The 25083-nt window shown below is 35.6% G+C and overlaps 1 protein-coding gene across 2 annotated transcripts in view; it reads left to right on the top strand.

Moving 5' to 3' along the window:
- The window catches only part of mfhas1 (multifunctional ROCO family signaling regulator 1), a 28376-nt gene extending 5256 nt beyond the window's left edge, over window positions 1-23120 (top strand). The window contains exons 2-3 of one of the 2 annotated variants that reach the window (XM_051877713.1): window positions 21362-21759; window positions 21853-23120. In XM_051877713.1, the coding sequence (XP_051733673.1) occupies window positions 21362-21492 (131 nt within the window). In that variant the 3' untranslated portion in view covers window positions 21493-21759; window positions 21853-23120. Of the gene's footprint in view, window positions 1-5209; window positions 5640-21361; window positions 21760-21852 lie in introns of those variants that run through there. The other variant, XM_051877714.1, reaches the window with a different exon arrangement.
- Window positions 23121-25083: the final 1963 nt, after the last annotated feature.

Here is a 25083-nt window from a genome sequence, read left to right as displayed (position 1 = left end):
TTTTTTTGGCCAGGCAGTGTATAATACACATTTATTTTCTTGTAGGTCTTGTATTCTGTAGTTTGCACCCTCTTAGACTAGGTTAGGTTCTAGGCCCTTTTGTCTTCTGACAGACTTTATTTATGAAGAAGTCCCACACCTCCTTAGTTTCTAAAAGGGTGAAATGTGTGGGAGAATTCTTTTACTGGCGAACTATGTAGTTGTTCTTAGCTTTAAGGATCCCACTGAGCGATATTTATGTAAGTTGTAATTTGTTGTGTTTATATCCAATGTTGAAACAGGCACATTTTGAGTGTTATTTTAAAGATAAAGTGGTTGGCTTATGTAAGAGACATACCTCACTGAACACACCATGCCCATTTTTGCCAAATAACAGTCAAAGACGGCATTTACTCAAGCTTATGAAATGAGGCCCAGCTTCATATGCTATTGCGTGCTAATTGTTTAACATGTCCTGGAAAGAAAATATGTTCACTATGACACAAAGTACCAAAGCCAAATAAAGTATTTGGTCACTTAAAATGTCTGAATGTCATTGCATTAACTAAAATCTAACAGAAATTAGGCTAAACCTTTACTCAGAACTAATTTCACATCTCTCAACCATTTCTGAAACATTTCTAGTCTACCAAATTTCTTAAAAAAAAAAAAAAAAAAAAAAAAAAAAAAAAATATATATATATATATATATATATATATATATATATATATATATACTGTATATAAATATATATAATTTTTTTTTATTATATTTTTTATGATTTTTTTATATATTGCCAAATACCTTTTGGGCCCACTGTTTTTAAAATTATCAATGCACACACAGATGGTAGTATGTTTTGAGTGTTTTCATTCTTGACACATGCAATGCATGTCATTTGTGCATTATGCAATTTACTAATTACTTATTGGGCATGTATAAAACATTGTTTTTTTCAGTGTAATTCTTGGACTTCTTGTCCCTAAAGTCATTGTTCTGCACAGTGATAATGTTTTACATACAGTAAAATAAACCAGACACTATGGCTCTTTAAAGAGTTAGTTCACCCAAAAATGAAAATGTCATTTATTTCTCACCCTCATGTCGTTTTACACCCGTAAGGCCTTCATTCATCTTCAGAACACAAATTAAGATATTTTGATTAAATCCGATGGCTCAGTGGGGCCTGCATCCAAAGCAATGACATTTCCTCTCTCAAGATCCATAAAGGTACTAAAAACATATTTAAAACAGTTCATGTGAGTTCAGTAATTTTACCTTAATATTATAAAGCGACGAGAATACTTTTTGTGCGCCAAAAAAAAAATATAAAAAAAAATAACGACTTTTCAACAATATAGTGATGGGCTGATTTCAAAACACTGCTTCGGAGCTTTATGAATCGAATCAGTGATTCGGATATGGGAAATGTCATTGCTTTGAATGCAGGCCTCACTGAGCCATCGGATTTAAGCAAAATATCTTAATTTGTGTTCAGAAGATGAATGAAGGCCTTACGGGTGTAGAACGACATGAGGGTGAGTAATAAATTACATTATTTTCATTTTTGTGTGAACTAACCCTTTAAGTTTACAGTTAAGTTTTAATGTTCTAATAAAGTACATTTGTATGATGTTTAAATAGCTGGGCAGGATGTCCTGTTAGACTTTGCAGCTCTGTTTCCTGAAGTCTCACAGTTCTTTTCCCCTCTGCTGTCACATGATGAGACAGGATCAGGTGGGGCAATTCCTGACTCACATTAGTTCTTGTCAACAGCTCACAAGATGTAAGGGCCCTGTGCCATGGTACAGAGTAAAGACTCGTTTAGCCTGCTTAATGAGTACATTAGCTTTTAAGTACCCATTATTATTGAAGGCTGGATTACTTGAGTTCATTAATGATAATAGATATCGACTACAAATTGTATTTGTGGTAGGGTGTAGATCTGTTTCTTTGTTTTACCATATACAGGTTTCCTGACCCAAGTAAAAACAGAACAACAAGTTTAGCAGCAAGGTTTTTTGATCCTACCAAATTTAGGCATGATATTTTTGGCCCACTTGCATGTTGATTTAATGTTGAAGCTCTCTGAAACACTAAACACAGTGTGATGGTCACAGAAAGTTCTCCTTTACTTGGCAGAGTACTGGGACCTAAAATCACTTGCTTTTAGATTTATATGAATGTTCAACAGCAGAACATTGTTTTCAGATAAAGTCCTATTAAGTCTTTTATGCCTTTTAGCACAATTTATCATAGTTTAACTTTATACAGCTTTTATATGAGTAAGCAGTCGGAAACTATATATTGATCTTATCGTTCTATCAATCTGTAAAACAAAGTTTTGCCAAGCCAACATTCATAGTTGTTCTTGACAAACATTGCTTTTCTTGTTTAATATGAATTTCACTTAATTTTAACATCCTTACATTCAATGCTTTTCTGTTTGTACCTAAATTCAGTTCAAATTCAAGACCTTAACTTGAATTTAAAAGGATTTCTATCTCTAGCATGTGAGAGCTTGTTTGGGTGTACATATGTTACATGTAAAACTGTTTAACATTTAAAAAGGCCTGGAAAGGAAAGCTGATGGACGTGTTTTGCAGGTGATGTGAACTTGTTGGTTTGAACATACACCTGTTCTCTTTCCTTAGATCTTGACTCCTTATTTAGTGATGCAGAAGTTTGCACATTTGGAATACGAGTATTAATATAACAAACTTTTTTGAATGTGTAACTGGTAACTAAGTGCCTATTAATACAAACAGGTTCTTGAAAAAGTGGATTTGTCCTCCACATCCTTTTAAGCACAAAGAATGGAAGTAAATTATATTTGACAGTTGGCTTGCATGGCCTGTTACATCCATTTGGCATCTTCAGACAGGGTTTGAAAATAAGGAAAATGCTGGCATAACCTGTTTGTCACTGAACCTGGATGGTCAAAATTGAGATGGCAGTAGCTTGTCTGACCCATTTAGAAACTGATATTTAGTCTTTTGGCTCCTGGACTGGGTGTTAGAAATAAGAGCCCTCTCGTTGTACCCCGAGCTAAATTGAGTCACATCAGAGCTGGCCGAAACACCTGCACTGTCAGCGCACTGTACTTAAGTCATAAAATGTTCCTGTATCAACTGCCATTAACGTATATATGACCATATGTTGTCGGTGGAGTGTGTCACTGGAGCCAGAGAGTGTCAATCCTGGTGGCAGTCAGGGCGGCAAGTCTTTTTAGCAGCTTTTCTTAGCATACACTGTCCATCACCTTGTCAACTGACCTCAGCTTGTTGGGAAACTTGTTGGTATTTTGAGATATTTTGGATGCCACCGTTTGTGGCTGTTGACAGACTAATGATGGCATTTCTTTACGAGGCAGTTTAATTTTAAAGGATTAGTCCACTTTTAAATAAACTTTTCCTGATAATTTACTCACCCCCATGTCATCCAAGATGTTCATGTCTTTCTTTCTTCAGTCGAAAAGAAATGAAGGTTTTTGACGAAAACATTCCAGGATTATTCTCCTTATAGTGGACTTCAGTGGCCTCCAGACGGTTGAAGGTCAAAATTACAGTTTCAGTGCAGCTTCAAAGAGCTTTAAACGATATCAGACGAAGAATAAGGGTCTTATCTAGCGAAACGATCGGTCATTTTCGAAAAAAAAATTGTAAATGTATATGCTTTATATAAACAAATGTTCGCCTTCTAAGTGCTTCCGCCAAAACCGCATTTCCGTATTCTCCAAAAAGTTTACGCTGTATATCCTACGCCTTCCTTATTCTACTTACGGAACGAACGCAGCGCCAGTTACATTTTTTCCGTAAGTTGAATAGGGTAGGCGTAGGACATACAGCGTAAACTTTTTGGAGAATACGGAAATGCGGTTTTGGCGGAAGCATTTAGAAGGCGAACATTTGTTTATATAAACCATATACATTTACAACTTTTTTTTTCGAAAATGACCGATCGTTTCGCTAGATAAGACCCTTATTCTTCGTCTGGTATCGTTTAAAGCCCTTTGAAGCTGCACTGAAACTGTAACTTTGACCGTTTGAAGGCCATTGAAGTCCACTGTAAGGAGAATAATCCTGGAATGTTTTCGTCAAAAACCTTCATTTCTTTTCGACTGAAAAAAGAAAGACATGAACATCTTGGATGACATGGGGGTGAGTAAATTATCAGGAAAAGTTTATTTGAAAGTGGACTAATCTTTTAACTTAGCTATAACTATAACTTTAATGTTTCTGTTGTAAATAAGAACTACATTTTGATGGCCTTGATTTATTTGTTGGCCTTGGTAAGGAAACCTCAAGATGTTACTGTATAGTATACTTTTTTTTTTTTTTTTTTTTTACATTAGCTCTCTGCTTTCAGACATTTATGATGTAGAATACTCAAACATTTTCCCTGTCTGTTTGGGTACATAGGGTCAGTCTGATCTGATTCCTCTCAGAGATGCCCTCCTGTAATCCCCTTACTGGATTTGACAGGATTACCCCATGAGTGAAAGGGAACCTTAAGGACTGGCAATTAAGTCAAGGCAGAGTTGGTTAAGTAATCATAGGCTGAACTGTAACAACTAATTGTCATACAGTCTTTGGTGATGCAGAGTCATAAGTGAGTTTGTATGTTTCTACCCTCAGGGTGAGAGCTGTTCCTGGGTGATTTAGAGATGTGATTTACCTCATTGGTGTAACAATAAACATGTCAGAACCTGTACTAAGATAAAACATTATGGCTTTAGAACAAGAAGGTATAATGTATGTCATAAAAAAACTCAAGATAAGACAGAATTTATGAGATGGATATGTTATGATCCAGACATTGCAGTTTGATTGTGTGGTGTGATCAGTCAGGGTCAACAGGAGTTTTGTATGTTTGCAAGTGTTTCCGATATGTAAAAACCTGCTTCCCTCTATTCTTGCACTGGACCTCCGGAAATTCTGCTTGTGGAAACATTCCACTGTCGAAATTCTGGGAAATTATGCTAATTTTGAGATTTGGTAATGGTCAGCTGCGGCGCTTTCTTTGGGTTTCTTTGATTTTATCTGCTCTCATTGGATCATGATGACTTTGGCTGTATTACAAAGACAGTTTTATCTCTCGCCATTATGATTATGGCCAAACTCTTTAGTTTAGAGCATAGATATGGAGGACTGTTTAAAATATTACATTTTAAGCACGTTTGAATCATTATTATTCAAATTTTCATTGTTCTATATTCCTTGTATTTAGGACACAGCTCACAGGCAGGAAAGATGGCTATCATATCTAAAAGTGGAACAGGAAACCTTGTGGTGGTTCTGCAGTAATTGGCTCAAATGTCTGTCTCACGTGAGAATGAAAGTCATATGTCTCTCATTGCACGTTTGTGCTAATGATCTCAAATGTTTATTTCATACATATATTGCTGTAATTTTGTTTAAAATCTTGGGTTATGACAATTCAAGACTGCCATTCTTGCTCAAGAAGAGTCTGTAAACTGTCACCCCATCTGTATGATTTCATGTTTGTTTTGCACGTTTCAGCCTGAAACCTTGTATTCCCTAGCACCGGAATAATCTGATGCTGTCAATCTTGTTATGTCACTACTTTCCCTCGAGGTCTACATTGTAAGCCTGCAGAATTATCCATGTGACCTGTGCAGGGCTGGATGGCTAAAAGGGTTTGTAATGCATGTGCCGTCTTTTTTAATGTTGTCATCACATGAGTCACATCAGCAGATTCATCCACGTCAGACATCAGGATTGAGGGAACGGAATTAAATCCTCCCTATGCTGAAATGTTTCAGAGCCCAGAATATTAGGAAATATGAAGAATATTGGTGTTTTTTCTTGTGATATATTTAAAGGGATAGTTCACCCAAAAATGAAAATTCTGTCATTAATTACTCACCCTCATGTCGTTCCACACCCGTAAGACCTTCATTCATTTTCGGAACACAAATTAAGATATTTTTCATAAAATCCGATGGCTCAGTGAGGCCTCCATTGCCAGCAAGACAATTAACACTCTTAATTTCCAGAAAGGTACTAAAACCGTATTTAAAACAGTTCATGTGACTACAATGGTTTAACCTTAATGTTATGAACCGACTAGAATATTTTGTCCACCAAAAAAAACAAAATAGTGACTTTATTCAACAATATCTAATGATGGGCGATTTCAAAACACTGCTTCATGAAGCATCGAAGCTTTACGAATCTTTTGTTTCGAATCAGTGGTTCGGAGCGTGTATCAAACTGCCAAAGTCACGTGATTTCAGTAAACGAGGCTTCGTTATGTCAGAAGTGTTTCAAAATTTCAATGGTTCACCACTGGGGGACGTGACTTTGGCAGTTTGATACATGCTCCGAACCACTGATTCGATCACTGTACCATTGCACCACCTTATATTTTTCTATAAGAGCAAGATGATGATTTATTGAGCCTCTTTGGTTAAAAATAAATGATAAATGATCACGTTTCTCAGGTTTAGAGACAAAACAGAAGTGCAGAACCTTCCATCCTCCATAATTTTTTTGAAATTGTTTTTGTGGTCACATATGCTTGGTGCAAATCAGCATAGCATTGTGGCAGTGCCAAAAGCCTTGACAGGATATTAAAATATCAAATGTGCTATCTGGATTCACACTGTGTAAGCAGGATTAGATAGCAGCTATCACCTGGTCCTGTTTCCATCTCTGTTTCTGTGTCTGCTCTTTGCTAGTCAGATGTTTACATGTTTCTTTTAGCCTCAGCTTATTTTAGCCCTGATCTTATCTCTGCCTGTAGGCCTCATCAAATTCTGCTTTGCATCTGCTGAAATAGCACTGCAGACTTCACCGTAGAATATACCTTTCAAGTGTGTACTAGTCAAAAACAGCATTTATTGTGACTCCAGTCTTATTGATTTGTGCAATTGTGCGTAGCTGGAGAACATTGATTAGCTTCTCATGTGGTATTAATGTAGCACGCTTCATTTGTTGATTGCATAAGTGCTGTACTGCCAGCTGCAGCGTGTTGTAAGTGGACAGATCTGTCCATACGGATGAAGTGCTCCAGCCGTGACCTTTGGCAGTAAAAGCAGCGTGTGCTTCCTCCAGAGGGAGAGATGCTGCTATTCCTGGAAACCAGTGTTTAGGGCTGCTCTGTGGCCAAGAAAAGTCTTGTGTGATTTCAGGTTAGGACAAGCATTACATTCTCATATACTAGATACACAGGGTGCATACTCAGCGAATGTTTGGGTGGAATAATTGATGCTGTGTTTATAAATACGTTCAATCATTTTGCATCACTGAGTACTGGGTTAAATTTATGAATGCAGTATGAGTGCTGATTTGCTTCACACTTTTACTTGAGTGTGTTCAGCATACATGATTACTCATGCACTGTGAAGTAAAGCTGAGACAAACAGACGACTTACTTTAAAAATTAAATGAATAAATAATATATTCTTCCAGAATGGAAGTCAGTTGTGGGAAAGGGTAAGGTTTTCAAACTTATTTGTCAGTAAATAAATTAAATAAATATAAAATTAAATAAATATAAAAAAAAAATTAATTATTTATTAAAAAAAAAGCAACTCATAATTTAGTCTAAGATATATATATATATATATATATATAAGATATTGTACATATATTTTTCTTTTTAAATAAATAAATACTTTTATTCAGCAAGGATACATTAAATTGATTATCAATGACAGTAAAGAAATATACAATGTTACAAAAGATTTCTATTTCAAATAAATGCTGTTGCCTTGAAATTTCCCTTTTTATCAGAGATTCCTCTTGAATGTTAGTGTAAAAATATCATGCATTATTTAAAAAAATGAATTTCAGATATTTTGTAGTAAATAAATATAAAAGTAACTAAAGATTTATTTGAAAAAAGGCTGTATTATGTTGGTAATTGAAGTAAAAAGATATTTACATTTTAATGTTGAAGATGAAAATATGAAATGAATGACAAAAGACAAAATGAATGTTTTAGTTCGTTCACAAAGAAGCGTCGTCCTCCCTGCTGCCGCCGTTGAATTTAGAGTGCTCTGTTTCTCTCTCTGTGGTCTTCCTGCATTTCTAAAATCATTACAAATTCAATTGAGCATGATTGGCATAATGTGTCAGCCTTAGCTAGTGCATACTGATGGTGGCTTGGTGGATGGCCATGATGTATGTCGGCAGTGATCTCATTACAGACCAGATGTGAACATCTATCTCGAACTGGTCAGATGACAGATCAAGCTTACAGCAGCCTTTTTGCTGTTTATGTTCTACATACAGATAGATAGCAATGCTTGCTAGGTTAAAGTGATTTTTTTCAGATTAAAGTGATAATTTTTTCAGCTGTCTTGAATACAAAGTACTTCTCATATGGCTTCTATTGTCACTGCTTTGAATAGTGTCATTAAGATGCTGCAGCAGACTGCTTGACCTTTAACCAGGCCTCTTTGCTCTGTGCAGCAGATATAATTGGGTGTTTGCTCACTTCCAGTGCCTATATTTAATTAAAATCCACTCTCAGTCAAGGCTGAGAGTTATGTTTAAGTGAATCTCTAGTTCAGCAGGTTCTACCGGCATAGCAATCCTGTTTGAGGACCCAGATTCCCAGATTCATGTTATAGACTACTGGGTGTTGTATAAAACTATATATTCCACTTTATTTTTGAGTTGTCTGTGAAGTAGCCAGTACATACGTATTACGTTTGGATGGCCAAATATTCTGATTAGTCTGTATACACTGATGGATTTTATTTTATTTTATTATTTTATTTTATTTTATTAAAACAAACCGTGTTCATTTGAATTACATGTCACTCAGATGGGCTTGTCTTGTCTAAGTGGGCGTTGAGACTACAAGCTGTCAACACTGCAAGCAGCGAAACACAAAGCACTTGCAATCAAGAGAGCGTATTAGAATAGAGTGGGCACAACCTAGTTCTGTTTAATCTTTTTCATCTGGCTTGATCTAGATCTAAACAAATGAAGCCTTGATGTTAAAATATTACAATATATACAATATTACAGTATTGTTTGACATTGTGTTACATTTTAATGGACATCTCCTATGTGGGGTTCACAAATAGCAAAGGCACAATAAAGAGAGGATTTAAATTGCGAGATATAAACTCACAATTGCGAGTTATAAAGTCAGAATTGCGAGATATAAACTAGCAATTCTGAGTAAAAAAGTCAGTCTTTTTGTACTCAGAATTGGACTTTATAACTCATAATTGTGAGTTTATATCTCATAATTCTGAGAAAAGAAGTCAAAATTGCGAGGGGAAAAAAGTCAGAATTGCAAGATATAACATGCAATTGTGACTTTATACAGTCAAACCAAAATTTATTCAGACACCTTGAACATTTCATTCATTAATACAGTTTATTCACTATAGTTTAAAAAAAAAAAAGAACTCAGTTAAACTGTGTCAGAAAAAAATAATCTTAATTATGTCAGATAACACTTAAGCAAAACATGGTCAGGTCAAAGTGTCTGAATAATTTTTGGTCCCAAATTTTTATCAGTTTTACTGGTAGTCCACTGTATGAAGAATTTTTGGGTATAATGTCACAGTTTACTTTATTTTGCTATCCTCACTTACATAAATGAACTATAGTGTCCTGCACCCACTAGTAAAAATATATCAAAAATGTCTGAATAATATTTGGTTTGACTGCATATCACAATTCTGAGAAAAAAAGTCTGAATTGTGAAATGAAAAAGTTGCGATTTCTTTCTTTTTTTATTTTGTGCCAGAAACAAACGTCCATAGGAACAGATAAAAAACACACCTACTACTCAGATTATGGTAGTGTTACTCAGATAGAGCGATTTGTCATGGTACCGCCCCCTGTTGATTTCCCTTCATTGTCTGCAGTGAATGAAGTCTGATGGTGCTGATTTTGAGTCATTTTCCATTTCCAGTCATGACACGTCTCCCATGTCAGTAATGGCTGTTGTTATAATTCTGTCTCTCAGAGTGAGATTGTGTTTTACAACCCATGAAAATGACCTAGAGAAGTTAGCAATTCCAGCAGATGTTATTTCCTGATTTTGTGTATGAATCTAATACAGGTTCATAAATAATGACATTTGAAGAGTGTGTTAAAGGAATAGTCATCATTTACTCACCCTCATGCTGTTCAATCCTGTATAATGTTATTTTTTCCATGGAACACAGAACAATACAGTTAGTGAGTTGAATCATTCAGAGTACTTTTGTTAAACAAATCAAACAATTTTATTTATTTACAAATCAGACATTGCTGCATCTTTCACAAACTCTATTTAGCTACATTTACCCTGCAAGCATTAGTGCTGCTCAATTCTGATTTATTGCTCCGATGTTTGGCTGTTCATCAGATTCAGGTATGAATTGATCAGGGTCCCAAACAGACCTGCATTCGCTACAGAACAATAACAATAAGCACACTGTCATATAGACATGAACATGGAGGACACTAAAAATCAGTGTTTACGCATTCATTTATAAGCTGATTTGCCCAAATCAGAATGTAAAAATCAGATTCCATGTGGTTTGTGCTATTCACACTGTTATTAAAACAGATCAGAATTCGGATTTGGGTCACTTTTGCCTGCAGTGAGTCTGAACGTAGACTTTGTGTTTGAAATGACATGAAGGTTGAACTATCCCTTTAACTTGTGTTTGTTGAGCGTAAGTCAGAAATGTATAACCAAAGTGGTCACCCTAGTTAATGATTGTGTCTAATTGGTTACGTCTGCTGTGTCAACCGCTGACATTAAATACATCTCTGTCATTCTTATTAGAGATAGGAAGAATAGAGATTTATTTGATTCTTCATGGTCTTGAGCAGACCTTTGATTTCAAGGCTATTCAGTGACAGATTTCTTAAAGCATTGAGCATGTGTTTAAAAGGGATTCACTTCTAACCTCAGCCGTTTGGCTTTTTCAGCTGAGCAGACAGCTGCATGGAAATCTCATCAGGACGCACGGCACTGACCGAGACATCTGAATCCATACGGCTGTTAAGCTCTGGCCACATGCCGATGAATGCTTGCATGTGTGATGCATTTGTTTACATCTATGTATATTGTTGTATTCTGTTACTGTAGTATATACTTACTGTTTTTAAGGTTGGATGTGTAGGGGAAAGGAAGATTCACTTTCACTCAGTAGCTAGTCATCATTCTTTTCAGATAAAATACACCTTTCTGTGTAAATTAGGCTAATATTTTATTTTATTATTAACTAATCATTTAACCAACTTTATTAATGCTTGAAGCGAGATTAAAGATAAAGTGTTTTATTTTTTTGAAAAAGAGATGTTTATTTTCTATGATAATGGCAGTTATTCATCAAATGATGAAGAGTATCATAACAATATCAATATATCCAAAGCCCAGCAAGTAACCACCACTGTGAGCAGACACTATTAATCCCAGAAGATTCAGCAAAAAGAAATGAGCAGGACTTGATTTTTATCCATCAGAATTTTACCATGAAGAGTAGGCCGTCATATAATTGTTTAATAAACATACATATTTTTATTTTAATATAAATATTTGTTTTAATTTATTTATAAATGTAAATTTATTATGATTTTTTTTTATTTTATTGGGCAATTGGGCAAAAATTAATTTTCCCTGCCCACAAGGCTTTGATTACATCAGCAGAAAAGTACTTTTAGAGAAAGTTCTGATGAAACTTCCTTTTGTGTTCTGATGATTTTGCAATTCTATTTATGACCACGTGGTTGGGAGGAAGTTCATTTTGATTTCGTTTACTTAAAGGGGTCATTACATGGATTTTTTTTTTAATAATTTCAATATGTTCCATGAAGTTCACTTATGCAAGCAATAAGGTACGATAGGCTGTTCTGTATCGTGAATAAGTCACGGCTGAAGGGCGTTGTTAGGCACGACGTGAAAACGGTTACCACACGATACAAATATTAAAGCCAAGAATATGTAACAATGCAACTTTCATGAAGTAAACTCTTACTAAAAGCCTTCCTTCCGCCAGAAAAAATAGTCCCTAACCATGAACAGCAACAGAAGTTACATTATTACACCATTAGATGGCGACAAAGACTGTCTTTATGAGTGTGTCAGTCAGTAGCGAAGACTTTTATATTGAAAAGACTTGTTTTGAATTGTTGTGAACACGGAACAAGACGCAGCTGACAAATGCTTTGACTAGCACTGTCAGTCACTGGAAAACCCCTTAACTGTTAAAAGGACAAGATAATACATCGGACATTTAAACAGATTTTTTATTATGAACATAGGACTGACCTGAAGGAAAATGCTAAATCTGAATGAAAGTAATAAACTCGTTCAATCGATCTCTTTCTCACAATACTCTTCTACATAATACAGTAAGCTTCAATGAACAATATCAATTGAGAACATACAGTTTACGTTGCTAAGAGTGGTTGCAAAGGGTGTTGTGTAGTGATACACAGAACCGTTGTGTGAAGCTGTCATAGCCGTGTTTTATAGTGAATAAAACACAGCTATTGACCAATTAGAATCAAGGACAGGAACCATAATTTGCAGACAAAGGATTATGATGTAGCTGCTATCGTGTTCAATACAGTTGGCTTCAACAAAAGTTTCTTTGCAAACTATCCATTACACTGTACCTCGTTTACAAAACAAAATGCTCCGAACAAACATATAATCCTCCGATGCAATCCGGGATACCATTAAAATAAACCATCTACTAGTATATGACACTGGGATCCTTCTGAACTCTATATAAAGACGCAAACAGTGTAGACAGCGTCAGTGATTTATAATGGATTATATTTGCTTTTGACACAATGCAACACTTCCATCCAGAGTAGGCAAAGTCAGCCGTTAAGTGACTAAAGCCAGTGGGCGGGGCCAATGATGTATATCTATTCGTCATTGTCTTGTTCCGGAAGCAATCACAGGTCACCCAATATCAAAACGAGCTGTTTTTGGAGCTTGATTAAATAAATACTTTGTTTTAAGCTATGAAACTTGCAGGATGATTTTATGGTTCAAAGACCTCTTATATGTCAAAAGATCAAGGCTAATTTGATTTCTCATCATGACCCCTTTAAGTATCACTTAAGTCTATTTCTGTGTCAACATAAGCTGTGTGTATACGTGCGTACATGCGTGTGCATGGGGATGACCCTGATACACTCGCTGATGCGCTTTGTGCTTTATCACTCTGAGTGATAATCCTCCGCCGAGTCGCCGGCCTTGAGTGGCTGGCTGCTCACGTCTCATCCTGCTGTTCATGCTGCAGTCTTGCCTGATCACTGTTTACCATCCACCACACTGAGCTAGAGGTCAAACTGTAAGAAATGAGTGATACATACCACCATATGTGGTGCAGAAAGACAGTTGCAGCACAGTTTTCCCTTGTTTTAAAACCTACTGAGCATTTTTGAGCATTAAACATAGGTTCAAAAATTCACGAATAATCACAGTGTGGTTTTGTTCTGTTTTGTTGAGAATGATTCAATAAATCAAGCTGAACGTCTGCATGACAAGCGCTATGTCAGCTACACGCTGTTAATTCCGGAGGCAGTTTATTTTGGCAATATCTTTATGAATCCACATCCTCTGGACACTCAGGAAAAAGATGAAGCATTCCAGGATGTCTTTGACCCAGATTTCAAACTTCACAAAGGGCCGCAGAGCGAGTCACAGCATGAATGCGTTTAAGATAAAACAGCTTTGGAAAATATCTGGAATGTGACTGGAGGTCTAGACAAGCTTTTGTCTTTTGTATGTGTGTTTTGTGGTTGGAATGTGTCTTATTCAAGATTTAACAGAGACACAGAGCTCATTGGACACTTAATAATTGTCTTAATAAAGGTAGCTTTATAAATATATATATATATATATATATATATATATAATCTCAATTTCATAGGGAAAAATAAAACATTTTTATAGGGCTCTAATTTATATTTCTATAATATCTCACTATAATATTCTCATTTTCCCTACTTTTATGTTTAGATTACCCTTGCCGTCATCTAACACTTAGTTAATATTTAAGTTTAGAAAAACTCAAAAAATAATTTCCAATTTTTATACTGTATATTATGTTGTGATGCCTACATTCACTTTTATTTTTATATTTTTTGAAATTGAGATTTAGTCATCATCTGATTTTATAAGCTTTCCATTGATGTATGGTTTGTTAGGATAGGACAATATTTGGCCGAGATACAACTATTTGAAATCTGGAATCTGAGGGTGCAAAAAATCGATTTTAAAGTTGTCCAAATTAAGTCCTTAGCAACACATATTACTTACAAAAATAAATTTTTGATATATTTACGGTAGGAAATTTATGAAATATCTTCATGAAACATGATCTTTACTTAATATCCTAATGATTTTTAGCATAAAAGACAAAACGATAATTTTAACCATACAATGTGTTGCTGGCTATTGCTACAAATATACCCTTGCGACTTATGACTGGTTTTGTGGTCCAGGGCCACAAATATTTACATATTTCCCTTTGAAAAATCACCTTTATTTTATGTCATATTGTTTTAGTTATTGAGAGTTAGTCCATGATAGTGTATGGCTTATAGTTGATGGAAAATGTAATGCTCAGCAAACAGAAGATGAAGAATGTGCCATTGGAATGCAAGATCTTAAGTATGAGCAATAGACTGTAGGAGTGAAGTGGAAGCTAGACATGACACGAGTGAATGTAGCAACAGTGGGCTTTGTTATGGAGATGTGTCTCATTGTTTCATTCTCCTTGCTGCTTCCTGTCCCAGCGAGTACAGGATGTTTAAACTGCAGTGTGCCTTTATGGAAGTGTGTTTTTAGAGACAGGGTTTGGAGATGTATTGTGTAGGTAACTAATTCTCTTTAGGTTCAAGTGTTTGTCCTCCCTGCCTCCAGGCATGGGACAGGTTTACCTCTCAGTATTGACTGTGTGAATTAGGTCTCCATTTGTGAATTAAGCCTCCATTTCATTATTGAAAAGCTGTGGCCTTTCTCAAGGTGTTAGGTGGCAGTGTTTCACCTGTTAAGTTAGACAAGGAAATGCATTTTAAGAAGTGTGTGTGTGTGTGTGTGTGTGTGTGTGTACTTTTGGGGCTTCTCAAGAAAAAAAAACTAGATCACTGTATCTTTTTCATTAGTTGTTATAACTAAAGCTAGATTCAGTGATAAACAGTGTTTTAATACGTTTCATGTGTGTCATTCTCTTTCAAGCAGTAAAAGTAGAATCAATCCATTCACTGTCATTCTGCACCCTGGCTCTCATTAATAAGTAATAATTGTGGACTGAAGCGAGTCAACTGACCTGACCTTCACATCACAACATTGTCACCCCGGATGTTTGGACTTTAAAATTCCTTCAAGACCGCAAAGTTGATCCACAGACTTCAAATAGCTAACCAGTTACATGACCTGTAAACCATATTTAGAAATCTTCAAGGCTCTGAGGGGAGTCTAATGGGTCATAGGGGTGGGGGGACCTTTATTTTCCCCCAGGCTTCCTTAGGTACACCCCTACAGTGCAATTATGTGTCCAACAGTCTCCACCCCCAAGACCACTGATCTACCTGACCTGTTTATTACTTATTAACTCTTTCCATCAAGAAGAGGAACTTCTCCTGATCATTTAGAGATGTTTTAATACATTTTATGTACGTTGTGTGTTGTGGACATGCACAATAGAGATAAGAATGAGATAATATTCCCAAAAAAAGAGATGATATTCTCAAGCATAAAATATTATCTCTCATATTTTTATTCCGTTTTAGTTAGTCAGTGTAAACAGCCATTTGCATCCCATTTTACTTTGCACAATTTGTATGAGTGTTGTATGAGAAGAATGGAGGGTGTCTTTATTGGTAATTAATTGGATCGTGAATTGATTGGATCATTTGTCTGGTTTATAAAGAGACAGATTTGTGCTACAGTGGGAGTTTTATTTATATTTTCATTTTAAAAAAAATTTATGTACATGTATAACACTATACTTTGTTTTATTGTTTCTTTGTTTCTATGTTTTATTACCTTTGCATTAAATGACAGAAAGCTGGTTATCGCTATGGTGTGTTTCTAATACAACAGCCCAGGAAATGATGGCAAAATGTTTTTTCTTTTGGTATTAGGACAAATGTCAATGCAAAAATCATAATTGTTGTAGTTTCTGTTCATCACTATAGAAGTTTAACTATGATGAATTCCACTTCTGAGAACCCTGAGTTTATTATGTTGTGCTTCCTGTCTTTCATAGGAAATGAAAAAGAGCGAAATTTAAAATGATTCATGTCCATTTTATTGTGACAGAAAACATTTGAATATGTGGTATAAAAGGTATTTAGATTAAATATTACTAAGCCACTTTTTTTGGAATAATTTGTACCATTGAATCATGCGCAGTAAGATCAAGAATTTGCATTAAAGGCACAATATGTAGGATTTCGGATTGCAATATCCAAAACACACTAGAACAATGTTATATATTTTCTTGACTTACTTCATACCAAACGTTTCAAACAAAATCCAGAGAAATCAGCTATTTTAACCAGTGTTATGTTTTTTTTAAGATTAAAGAATGGCCAGTGTCATTGTATCACCTGTCAATGACATCATATCTGCATTACCCTTTACTTCTGTAGAAACCACCTAAGACACTTTAATATATTATGTTTTATTAGACAGTTGAGTGACTGTTTGGATACATTTATCGGCAGAAAACTAATCATTGTTATAGTCTTATTGATTGAATCTCTCCTTTTCTTGATTTACCTTTTATTAATATGATATTCTAATACATGTTTCATTAGAATGAAATAAAATAATGTGAATTTAAGTGATCAAACGTAACTGTAACAAAGTTAAAGTTCAGGGAAGATGGAGGCCGACGTTAAACGTAACTTTAATCTTAATAACCATAAGCAACAAAATGAAAGTAGTGGCAGTGGCTGACTGCGGCATATAAGCGTAATAAAAACGGCATTGTCCCAGGCTCTCGGCCCCACCCTTCTTCATACCACAGTAAAACATTAGCTTACCCGTGATTTCTGCTGAGCCGTCGAATTGCTTTCCATCGGCAGTGGAGGTGAAGACGACAACTCCCATGATTCCACGCTCATTCACGGCGTTATCAAGCTATGCCATTGTTATAGTTTTGAATTGCGACCTCTAGCAGTGAAACTGTGCCTTTAGGAAAGTAAATATTGATTTCTTAGTGACTTTAAGGAAGAATAAAGGAGTATTCTGCGTCATCTTTTCTGTGACTGTGAGCATATGGCTACAATAAGACTGTCTGCAGAAGTCATTGTTCTTCACACAGGCCTTGATAGCTCATCACAGTTCATTGCTCTTGTGTTTTATCCATAAACCTGCTAGCCATTCTTGCTTACTGGGGATTGTTGTACGGTGGTATTGACTTGAAGCTTTTGCTGGGGAGTGCAGTTTACCTTTTAAGGACCTGCTAATGCACCTCAGAGAGCAAGAACAAAAAGAATGTGATGCAGATATGGAGAGTTTGGCAGACGAACAAAAGACCCGAGTGCCAAAACGTACCTGGAAATGTTATTCAGGGCAAAAATCAAGAAAGAAGGCAGTTTGAGTTTTGATGCCAGGAATGACTGCATTTCAAAACATATTAGCAGCACTATTACTCAGGCTAGAGAAGGAGCAAGTAATAATAATAACTAGTGCATGAATCAGCAAGAATACTCACCTTCACCTTTATTCCCTATGATTCCCATAAAGGGAGTGCTGACTAATTTCCTAATCACTACAGTCTACAGTGAATACATGTATAATCAGTAATGAGACCTTTCACAATCACTGTGTGCTAACTGTTTGTTAATCTCACATAACTCTGGCTTCTAGCTATTGGACTTACTTTGGCCTTCATTTTTTCAGCTGAGTGACTAAGTTCAGTCTAGTGAAATTCCTCCTTTATTTAGAACGAAGGAGAGCAGAAAATCAATAGGCCTAATGGTGTAACTGATGTACCAGTCAGGCCACTGTGCCGAGGGCATATAGTAATGTAGTGCCATGATGTACGCAGTTATTTTAAGTGTTAAAGTACATAACTAAAAGTTTTCACAGGAAATGTTAGCATTTGTCTAATCTTTTAAGCTAATTGCACATCATTTGTCAGGAAGCTGCATCGTTAAACAGCTTCATGGCATTAATTGCTTCCCTGTTGGTGTGGGAGATGTTTTGCAGCAGTGCCTTGGAAATAAATATGTAGTTTAAGCAGGTCAGCCTGTGGTTTCTATTGTTAAAACCAGATCAAACCTGATGTTATTAGGATAGATCTGGGCAATATTAGTGGCTGATTACATCATTAATACGGATCAGATTATTTATAGTTCTTCTGTGGAGTTGATACTTAGTTTGGATCCTTAAATAACCCTTAAAAATGTATAAATGCCATTGCATTAAATATAAAATATATTAATAAAAAAATTTAAGGTGAATTGGAGGGAAACAGACTTAATACTTACACTAAAAATCACCTTGGAATCATTTGGTAAAAAAAAAAGAAAAGAAAAAGGTAACACTTTATTTTAAGGTGATGTAGATACATGTTACTACATTTACTTTTTATAGTAATAACAGTAAATTATACATGATTACAAGTAACTAACCCTAAACCTAACCCTAACTGTAACTCTGTAGTAAGTACTTAGTTAATTCATATTTCTCAGTACTTATTGGAGTAAGTACAATGTAACTATGTCACCTTAAATAAAGTGTAACCAAAAAAATTGCAACACTATCTCTTCTCTGATGACGTGTTGACCGGTGTGAGGATGGGACAATAATCCTTTCCCTCAATTAGCAAATGACATTGATCCAAGATCCAATGAATTTCCGATGGGCAAAGACAATTGCATTTTCAACTTCATGCCTTCTTCAAGTGTCCGAATACTTTTGGGGCTACTGTATATGTACAGTGGATTCAATTCCCTTTTAAACATTTGGTCACAAGTAACATCAATCCCATTTCCAGTATATAAAAATTCATTCATGTTAAAGGCGTAGTTCACCCAAAAGTTAAAATTTTGTCATCATTTACTCACCAAACCCTATGAATTTCTTTCTTCTGCTGAACACAAAAGAAGATATTTTGAAGCATGTCGGTAAATAAACAGTTGATGGGCCCCATTGATTTTCATAGTCTTTTTTTCCATACTATGGAAGTCAACGGGGTCCATTAACTTTGATTTTAAAAATGAAAATGAGACGCACTGAAATCTGATGAAATAAAAAACATTTTGGCTTCTTTTCCAATTAAAAGTCACATGGAAGCACTGTACAGATGACTGTGGTCTATAATCTCCTCTTGGACTGACACATGATGTAATGCTTTGTCTTCCTGCAGTTGGTTTGATCCCCTTTAAGTACTCAAAGTGTGCCCATTAGCTTACTGACTTGCTGACTAGCACACTGGAATCCTTCATTACAGTCTCTATTTATAGGCATGGACGACTCTCCTATCAATTCAGGCTGCTTAGGCTGAACTTAACACCCTTGTTTTTGTGCTGTAGATATAAAAACACATTGAATCTCAAAACCATCAGGTTTTGCTTTTTGAAGATGAACACGAACTGACATAATCCAATCCGTATAGGCATAAAGGCATATAGATGCTCTTCTAAAGTATTATGGGAACTGGTACTGGTTCTTCAGAGGATCAATGAGTTTTAAATGATAAAGTAAGCTTTAATATCTTTAGGCCTTATTGCAAGCCATTGTGTTTTTGCTGGGTGATTTACTGGGCACAGCGAGAGTTCTTACTCATGCCCGTATATAAGCTTGTTAAACAGCGCCACCTTGTGGTAGATTTTAAAGGTGCTCCTTTAGAACAGCCTTTGAGAAAATGTTAAATAATTTGGATATTTAAAAGAAATATAAATCAAATTGGAAAAATAATACTTCATATGACCATGTAAATAATATCTGTCATAAATAGGGCTCCAGTCTAAACTGGTCTCAAATGTGACAAACAATTTAGAATCTAGTCACCACTGGCAAGTTTTTTTTTAATCTCCTTAGAGTGTGCAACTATATGTTTCGTGAAAGCAGCAGAGTGAAACAATGCCTGTCCACTTTTCCATCGGCCTTGGTTCTGGAAGTATTTTTCCCACTCTTTTTTCCCAATAGGAATTAATAGGAAAAGTCATAAGCCATTCAGCTATAAGATGAACATTAAAAACGTTGATTTGAAGCAAAAAAGTATTTGAAAATTGGACAAAAAGACAAATGGGTCCCATTTTAATGAGAGAAAGAACTACAATCCCATGAAGCATTGTGGATGACAAAATTAAAAAAGTATGGATACATTTTATTTAAATAAGCTGATTATTGTAACAATGTTCACATTCAGAGAAGAAGAACCGGTGTTGTACCGAATTCTGACCCCAGATTATTACCCCACTGAGTCCCCTGTATAGGTAGGTTTAGGATTAGACAACCATTTAGTGCCCTCAACGAGGGCGGTAATAATTTGGCAGTGAGTTAAATTCAGCACAACACCTGCAAATGATGAACGTAACTTTTAAACATAAACAACAAAACAAAAGTACTGGACTACTGCCGCATAAACTAAAACAAAGTCAAGGCCTGGTCTTCTCTAATTCTTAACTATCGTCACTCCTCTGTGGGACTCGTGTACAGCTTAATCTTTAACACTAGCGCCACTGGCTTCGCTCCATTCCCACGCCTCTTGGCCCCACCCTGTTTCTCACCACAATCATGTATAAACAGTATACATAATATAGATGCATACAATAATAAATATTTATAGTATTTGAGTAGTTTGAGAGTGTAGGGAGACTGACTCTATTACGTAATTCGCAGTGTTTCATTGGAGTGGGCGGGCACTAAAGAGTTCTTATGGAGTGAATTGCTTGTTTGGATTTCTTGATTGGTGGAGTTTTTAGCAGAATCATGGGTAATGTAGTTTTTCATCAGAAATTCCACTATTAAAGATCGTAATTCGCAATAGGACTGTCTTTAAAGGTTTATAGTCAAATTAAAGATTATATTGTCAAATAACAATTCACTTATCTACTTTTATGAACCAGTTCTTTTTAATGAGTCAGTTTAAAAGATTTCTGAAACAGCCTTGAGCTCCCTCTTGAGGTAGTGTTTTGAATCAGACTCAGTCAATGAATTGTTCAGAACAAAGTTCACAAATGAATTCCTCACTGAACCACGAGTCATATTTTGTTCGATTTGAAATTAACAATGAACTGTTACTGTGAAGTATACGCTAGGTCTGTCAGACTTTTCTGTCATCAGCGATTTTTTATTCTGGAAACTACAAAAGTCATTGTTTTTAATATTGTGGAGCCCTGTAAAATTGTAAATTTTGTAAACCAGTGTAAATTAAAAACCTATTTTCTTTTTTTGTTGACATTATAGGTGAGCTGTTAAGTCAGCCCCGACCTGAGGGACTTACTGAGATCATCTGCCCCAAGAACGGCTCAGAGCGGGTCAACGTGGCACTAGTTTACCCTCCAACCCCGACTGTGGTTAGCCCCAGTCATAAATGACACTGACTTCACCTGCACTTACCTGCCTGTGAATGGCCTTCACAGACCGCTGCACCTCTTTCCCCTACATCTTATGTGCACACGTGTACACACACAGAAGTATACGTGTTTGTGCTTGCAAAAGCGTGCGCTCCAATTTCCTGTTGCCTCTACCTTTCATTCCTCATCTGAGGGGGATGATGGACCACTGGATACCGGACAAGTGCAAAGAAGGTTTATAATGGAAGCTTGTCATGGGGAGGTCATCATAACAGGACATACTTACAGGTATACTATTTTGTAGCTACATATAAAACGATGAATCATATTTTGGATCTCCAACTTTTTTTCTTATTTTAATCATGTTCTCTTCTTTTTCAGGTGTTCAGCTTTGACTGCCAACACACGATGGACTGAAAGTATTAGAAACTTTTGCACTGACATCCTGTTTTTGTCTATATACACCTAAAGCATTTTCAATCACCATGAGCCTTCCTTGACCTTTGAGCTTTTCAGTTCAGTCTGAGATGAGCTGTTCCTCTGCAAGTTCTTGGACGTCCCCAGTTGTTACATCTCTTGGACTGAACCCACATCTTGTGCTGCTGCGGGTGGTTCAGCTGACAGAATATGGAAGAGAATGGACACTGTTTCCCCTCAGACACAAGACAGACTTTGCTTAGCGAGGTTAGATGTTGGATTGATGCTTTAAGTGATATTGTACTTTAAATGCATGCATTTGAAATACTAAAAGGATTATAAAATGACGAATGCACTAGCTTGAGAGGTTTAGTTGTATCGAATATGAAAAGAAAGAATTGTTGGGCATAAATCTCCGGGATCTATTTACTGGTTTCCTGCTCACATACACTGCTAATTTTGGGTGGAGAAGAAGAGATATTTCATGCGATTTTAGTGATGCGTGCAGCCAAAGATGTAAAAATGTTTCCCTGAACCACTAACACAAAAGCTTTTATCCATCCATCCATTCATCTCTGTTTATCTACCGATCCATCTATCTATCTATCTATCTATCTATCTATCTATCTTTTCAAGATTGTCATATTGTTTCTTGCATGTTCAAATTTTCCTAAGATGCAGTTTTGGATACATATGACCAGAAATACTGATGTACAGTCACAGATGTACAGAAAATGGTACAAGTACTATAATTCAGCCAAGGATGTCTTTTCACTCTTGAAAAACATTGTGTAAGCATATCTGCTTAACTGTAAGGTTATTTGATATATATTTAATTCACTGATTGTGCTCCTTAAAAGCAGTGTCTGAATCATATTGTATATATTTATCTAAAAAGTGCACATTATCTAGAACAAAGAAGCAAGACTTTTTTATAAGAATTCATTCATACTTAGAAACTACTGTGCATTGTTTCAATGTTTCTTTTCGGAGAGGAGAGAATCTGCAATACGTGTAATGTTTTGTGAACAGTTGATAAACTTTTGTATGTAATATTTTATTTTTGTAAGCTGATAAGCTGTCACCAGTATCCCACACATTATTTACTGTGCATTGTGCATGGCTACTGTGCTCAATGTAAAAGCCACAAACTTTTCTAAATTATATTAAAAAAACCCTATTATTTCTCATTGTAGGACCACAGAAACACCAAATATAAAGGCTGGTTTCCATGCTGTTGTACTGTTGCTTTCTTTTTTCTGTGTTTTGTTGTTAGTGCATGAAATACATGAGAGCAGTGACTGAGGAAACAACACTGTCCAATAATGATACTAACAATTTACAAATAATGTGAAAAACATTTTTTGTGTGTGTGTTTTGAGGAAAATCGCATTTAAAGAATCTGTTCTAGCAGAATCTGCTAGAAAGCCAGGTAAAATGATTTGTGTGAATGCACATTGCCCCAGTTAACATGATCCCCAGTTCATCCGTGACAGCGGCTTAAAGCTACAAGAGGGTGAAGACTACAGACTCCATTCCTGTTACATAGTGATGCTGGTTATACTCAAGGGATGATCTATGGTGTGAAATTATATAATATCAGCTAAAAAAAAAAAAAAGACGAGTGAATGAAGTACAGTTCCTGTCAATAGTCTAATGAACGATACAGCCATAGCCTACCTCATCTAATGAAGAGTTGGGAGTCAAGAGTTTTGTGTTTGCTTGTTTTATTACCTGCGCATTTTAATTAAACCGACAACACAGTCCCCATTGACAGAAGACGATCGATACCTTTGTTTGACAGACTATCACCTGATTGCCTGGTGACACCTAGACACTCACTGTGTCTCAGTGTGTTATACATTAACACAGTGAACCAAACAACATGAAGGTATGAATCTAGGCACATTTAAAAGCAAGTGAACATCTGTTCCCAGATAGCACAGGTATATCTGTAAGATGTCTGTTAAAGATCTAGAGATTTGGAAAACATCTGCTGAGTAAATACATCTGATAAATGTCTTAGAAAGAGCAGTTTTACATACATTCTAAACCATAAACATCTTAAAGACATCTTCTAAATGTCTATATGACATCTGACAGGAGACGTCCTATAGACGTATTGCAGATGAGCAAAAACTAAAAATGATGTAAATGTAAATATCAAACAGATGTCTCTGGGATGTTTGTGTGCTATCAGGGTTTGACCTGTTGGTGAGATTTGATGAACAACACAAAATTGTGGATGCGTGATCACAAAAAAAAAAAAAAGGTGTGTACTTTATTAGTTTTTATTATTATTATTATTATTATTTAAAATAAAAGCCAGTGATTTTCAACCAGGTGGCCAGGGCCCACTAGGGGACTTTAACAAACTTAAACAAATGCCACAGAAAGACTATTGTTAAACCTATTGTTTTTGTTGTTGTTGTTGTTTTGAAGAAAATACTGTTCTTAAAACTTCTGGAATCACAAAGTAAATCAAGGTTAATTTACTATATTAACAGTAAACACATAGTTTGAAAAGAAGCAGTTTTGTCATAATTACTGCAGAAATACTTGACAAAATTATCTTAGCCAATATAACCATCTTTCTAAGCTAATGGCTAATACGTGTGTATATGTACGTTTTGTTGATCAGCAAGCATTATGAAGAGCTGAGGGAGAAATGGGAACTATAACCTTACATCGTCAATTTAAGCTGCTATAATGTCACTTAAGAGCATCACTGCATTAAAATAGAGAATTATTTTTAAGAAAGATAAATCCATAGGCAACTCGGAAGGGCCTGGATCACACCTCGGTCATTTAATTCAAGATCAATCCGAACATACCTGCCTGACTCGTGACTCCATGTGCGACAGCCATTTTGTCAAGTTCAAGTTTTTTTTTTTTTTCATTCAATAAATTTTTAGGTTTCAGGATTTTTTAAACCAAACTTTGTTTAAAGATGTTTCTCAACTATGTTATGGAAGATATAATGGAAATAATTGATATACCATTTTACTTTATGCAATATTTGGGTAAAATGGTAAAATATGTGGGTTTTCCCATTCAATACAATGTATCTATATCTAATTTGCATATGAATGTGTTCTTGGAGCAACGTGTAATGAAAAAAGAAGTGTTATAATGGGAGTAATAGTTGGCAACATTTTCATAATAATATCTAATTTTCCATAGGAATATTGATAT

This window comes from Ctenopharyngodon idella, chromosome 21 (assembly GCF_019924925.1).
Source record: "Ctenopharyngodon idella isolate HZGC_01 chromosome 21, HZGC01, whole genome shotgun sequence".
In the NCBI taxonomy this organism is placed as follows: domain Eukaryota; kingdom Metazoa; phylum Chordata; class Actinopteri; order Cypriniformes; family Xenocyprididae; genus Ctenopharyngodon; species Ctenopharyngodon idella.
This window is presented reverse-complemented; position numbering and strand designations above follow the sequence as displayed.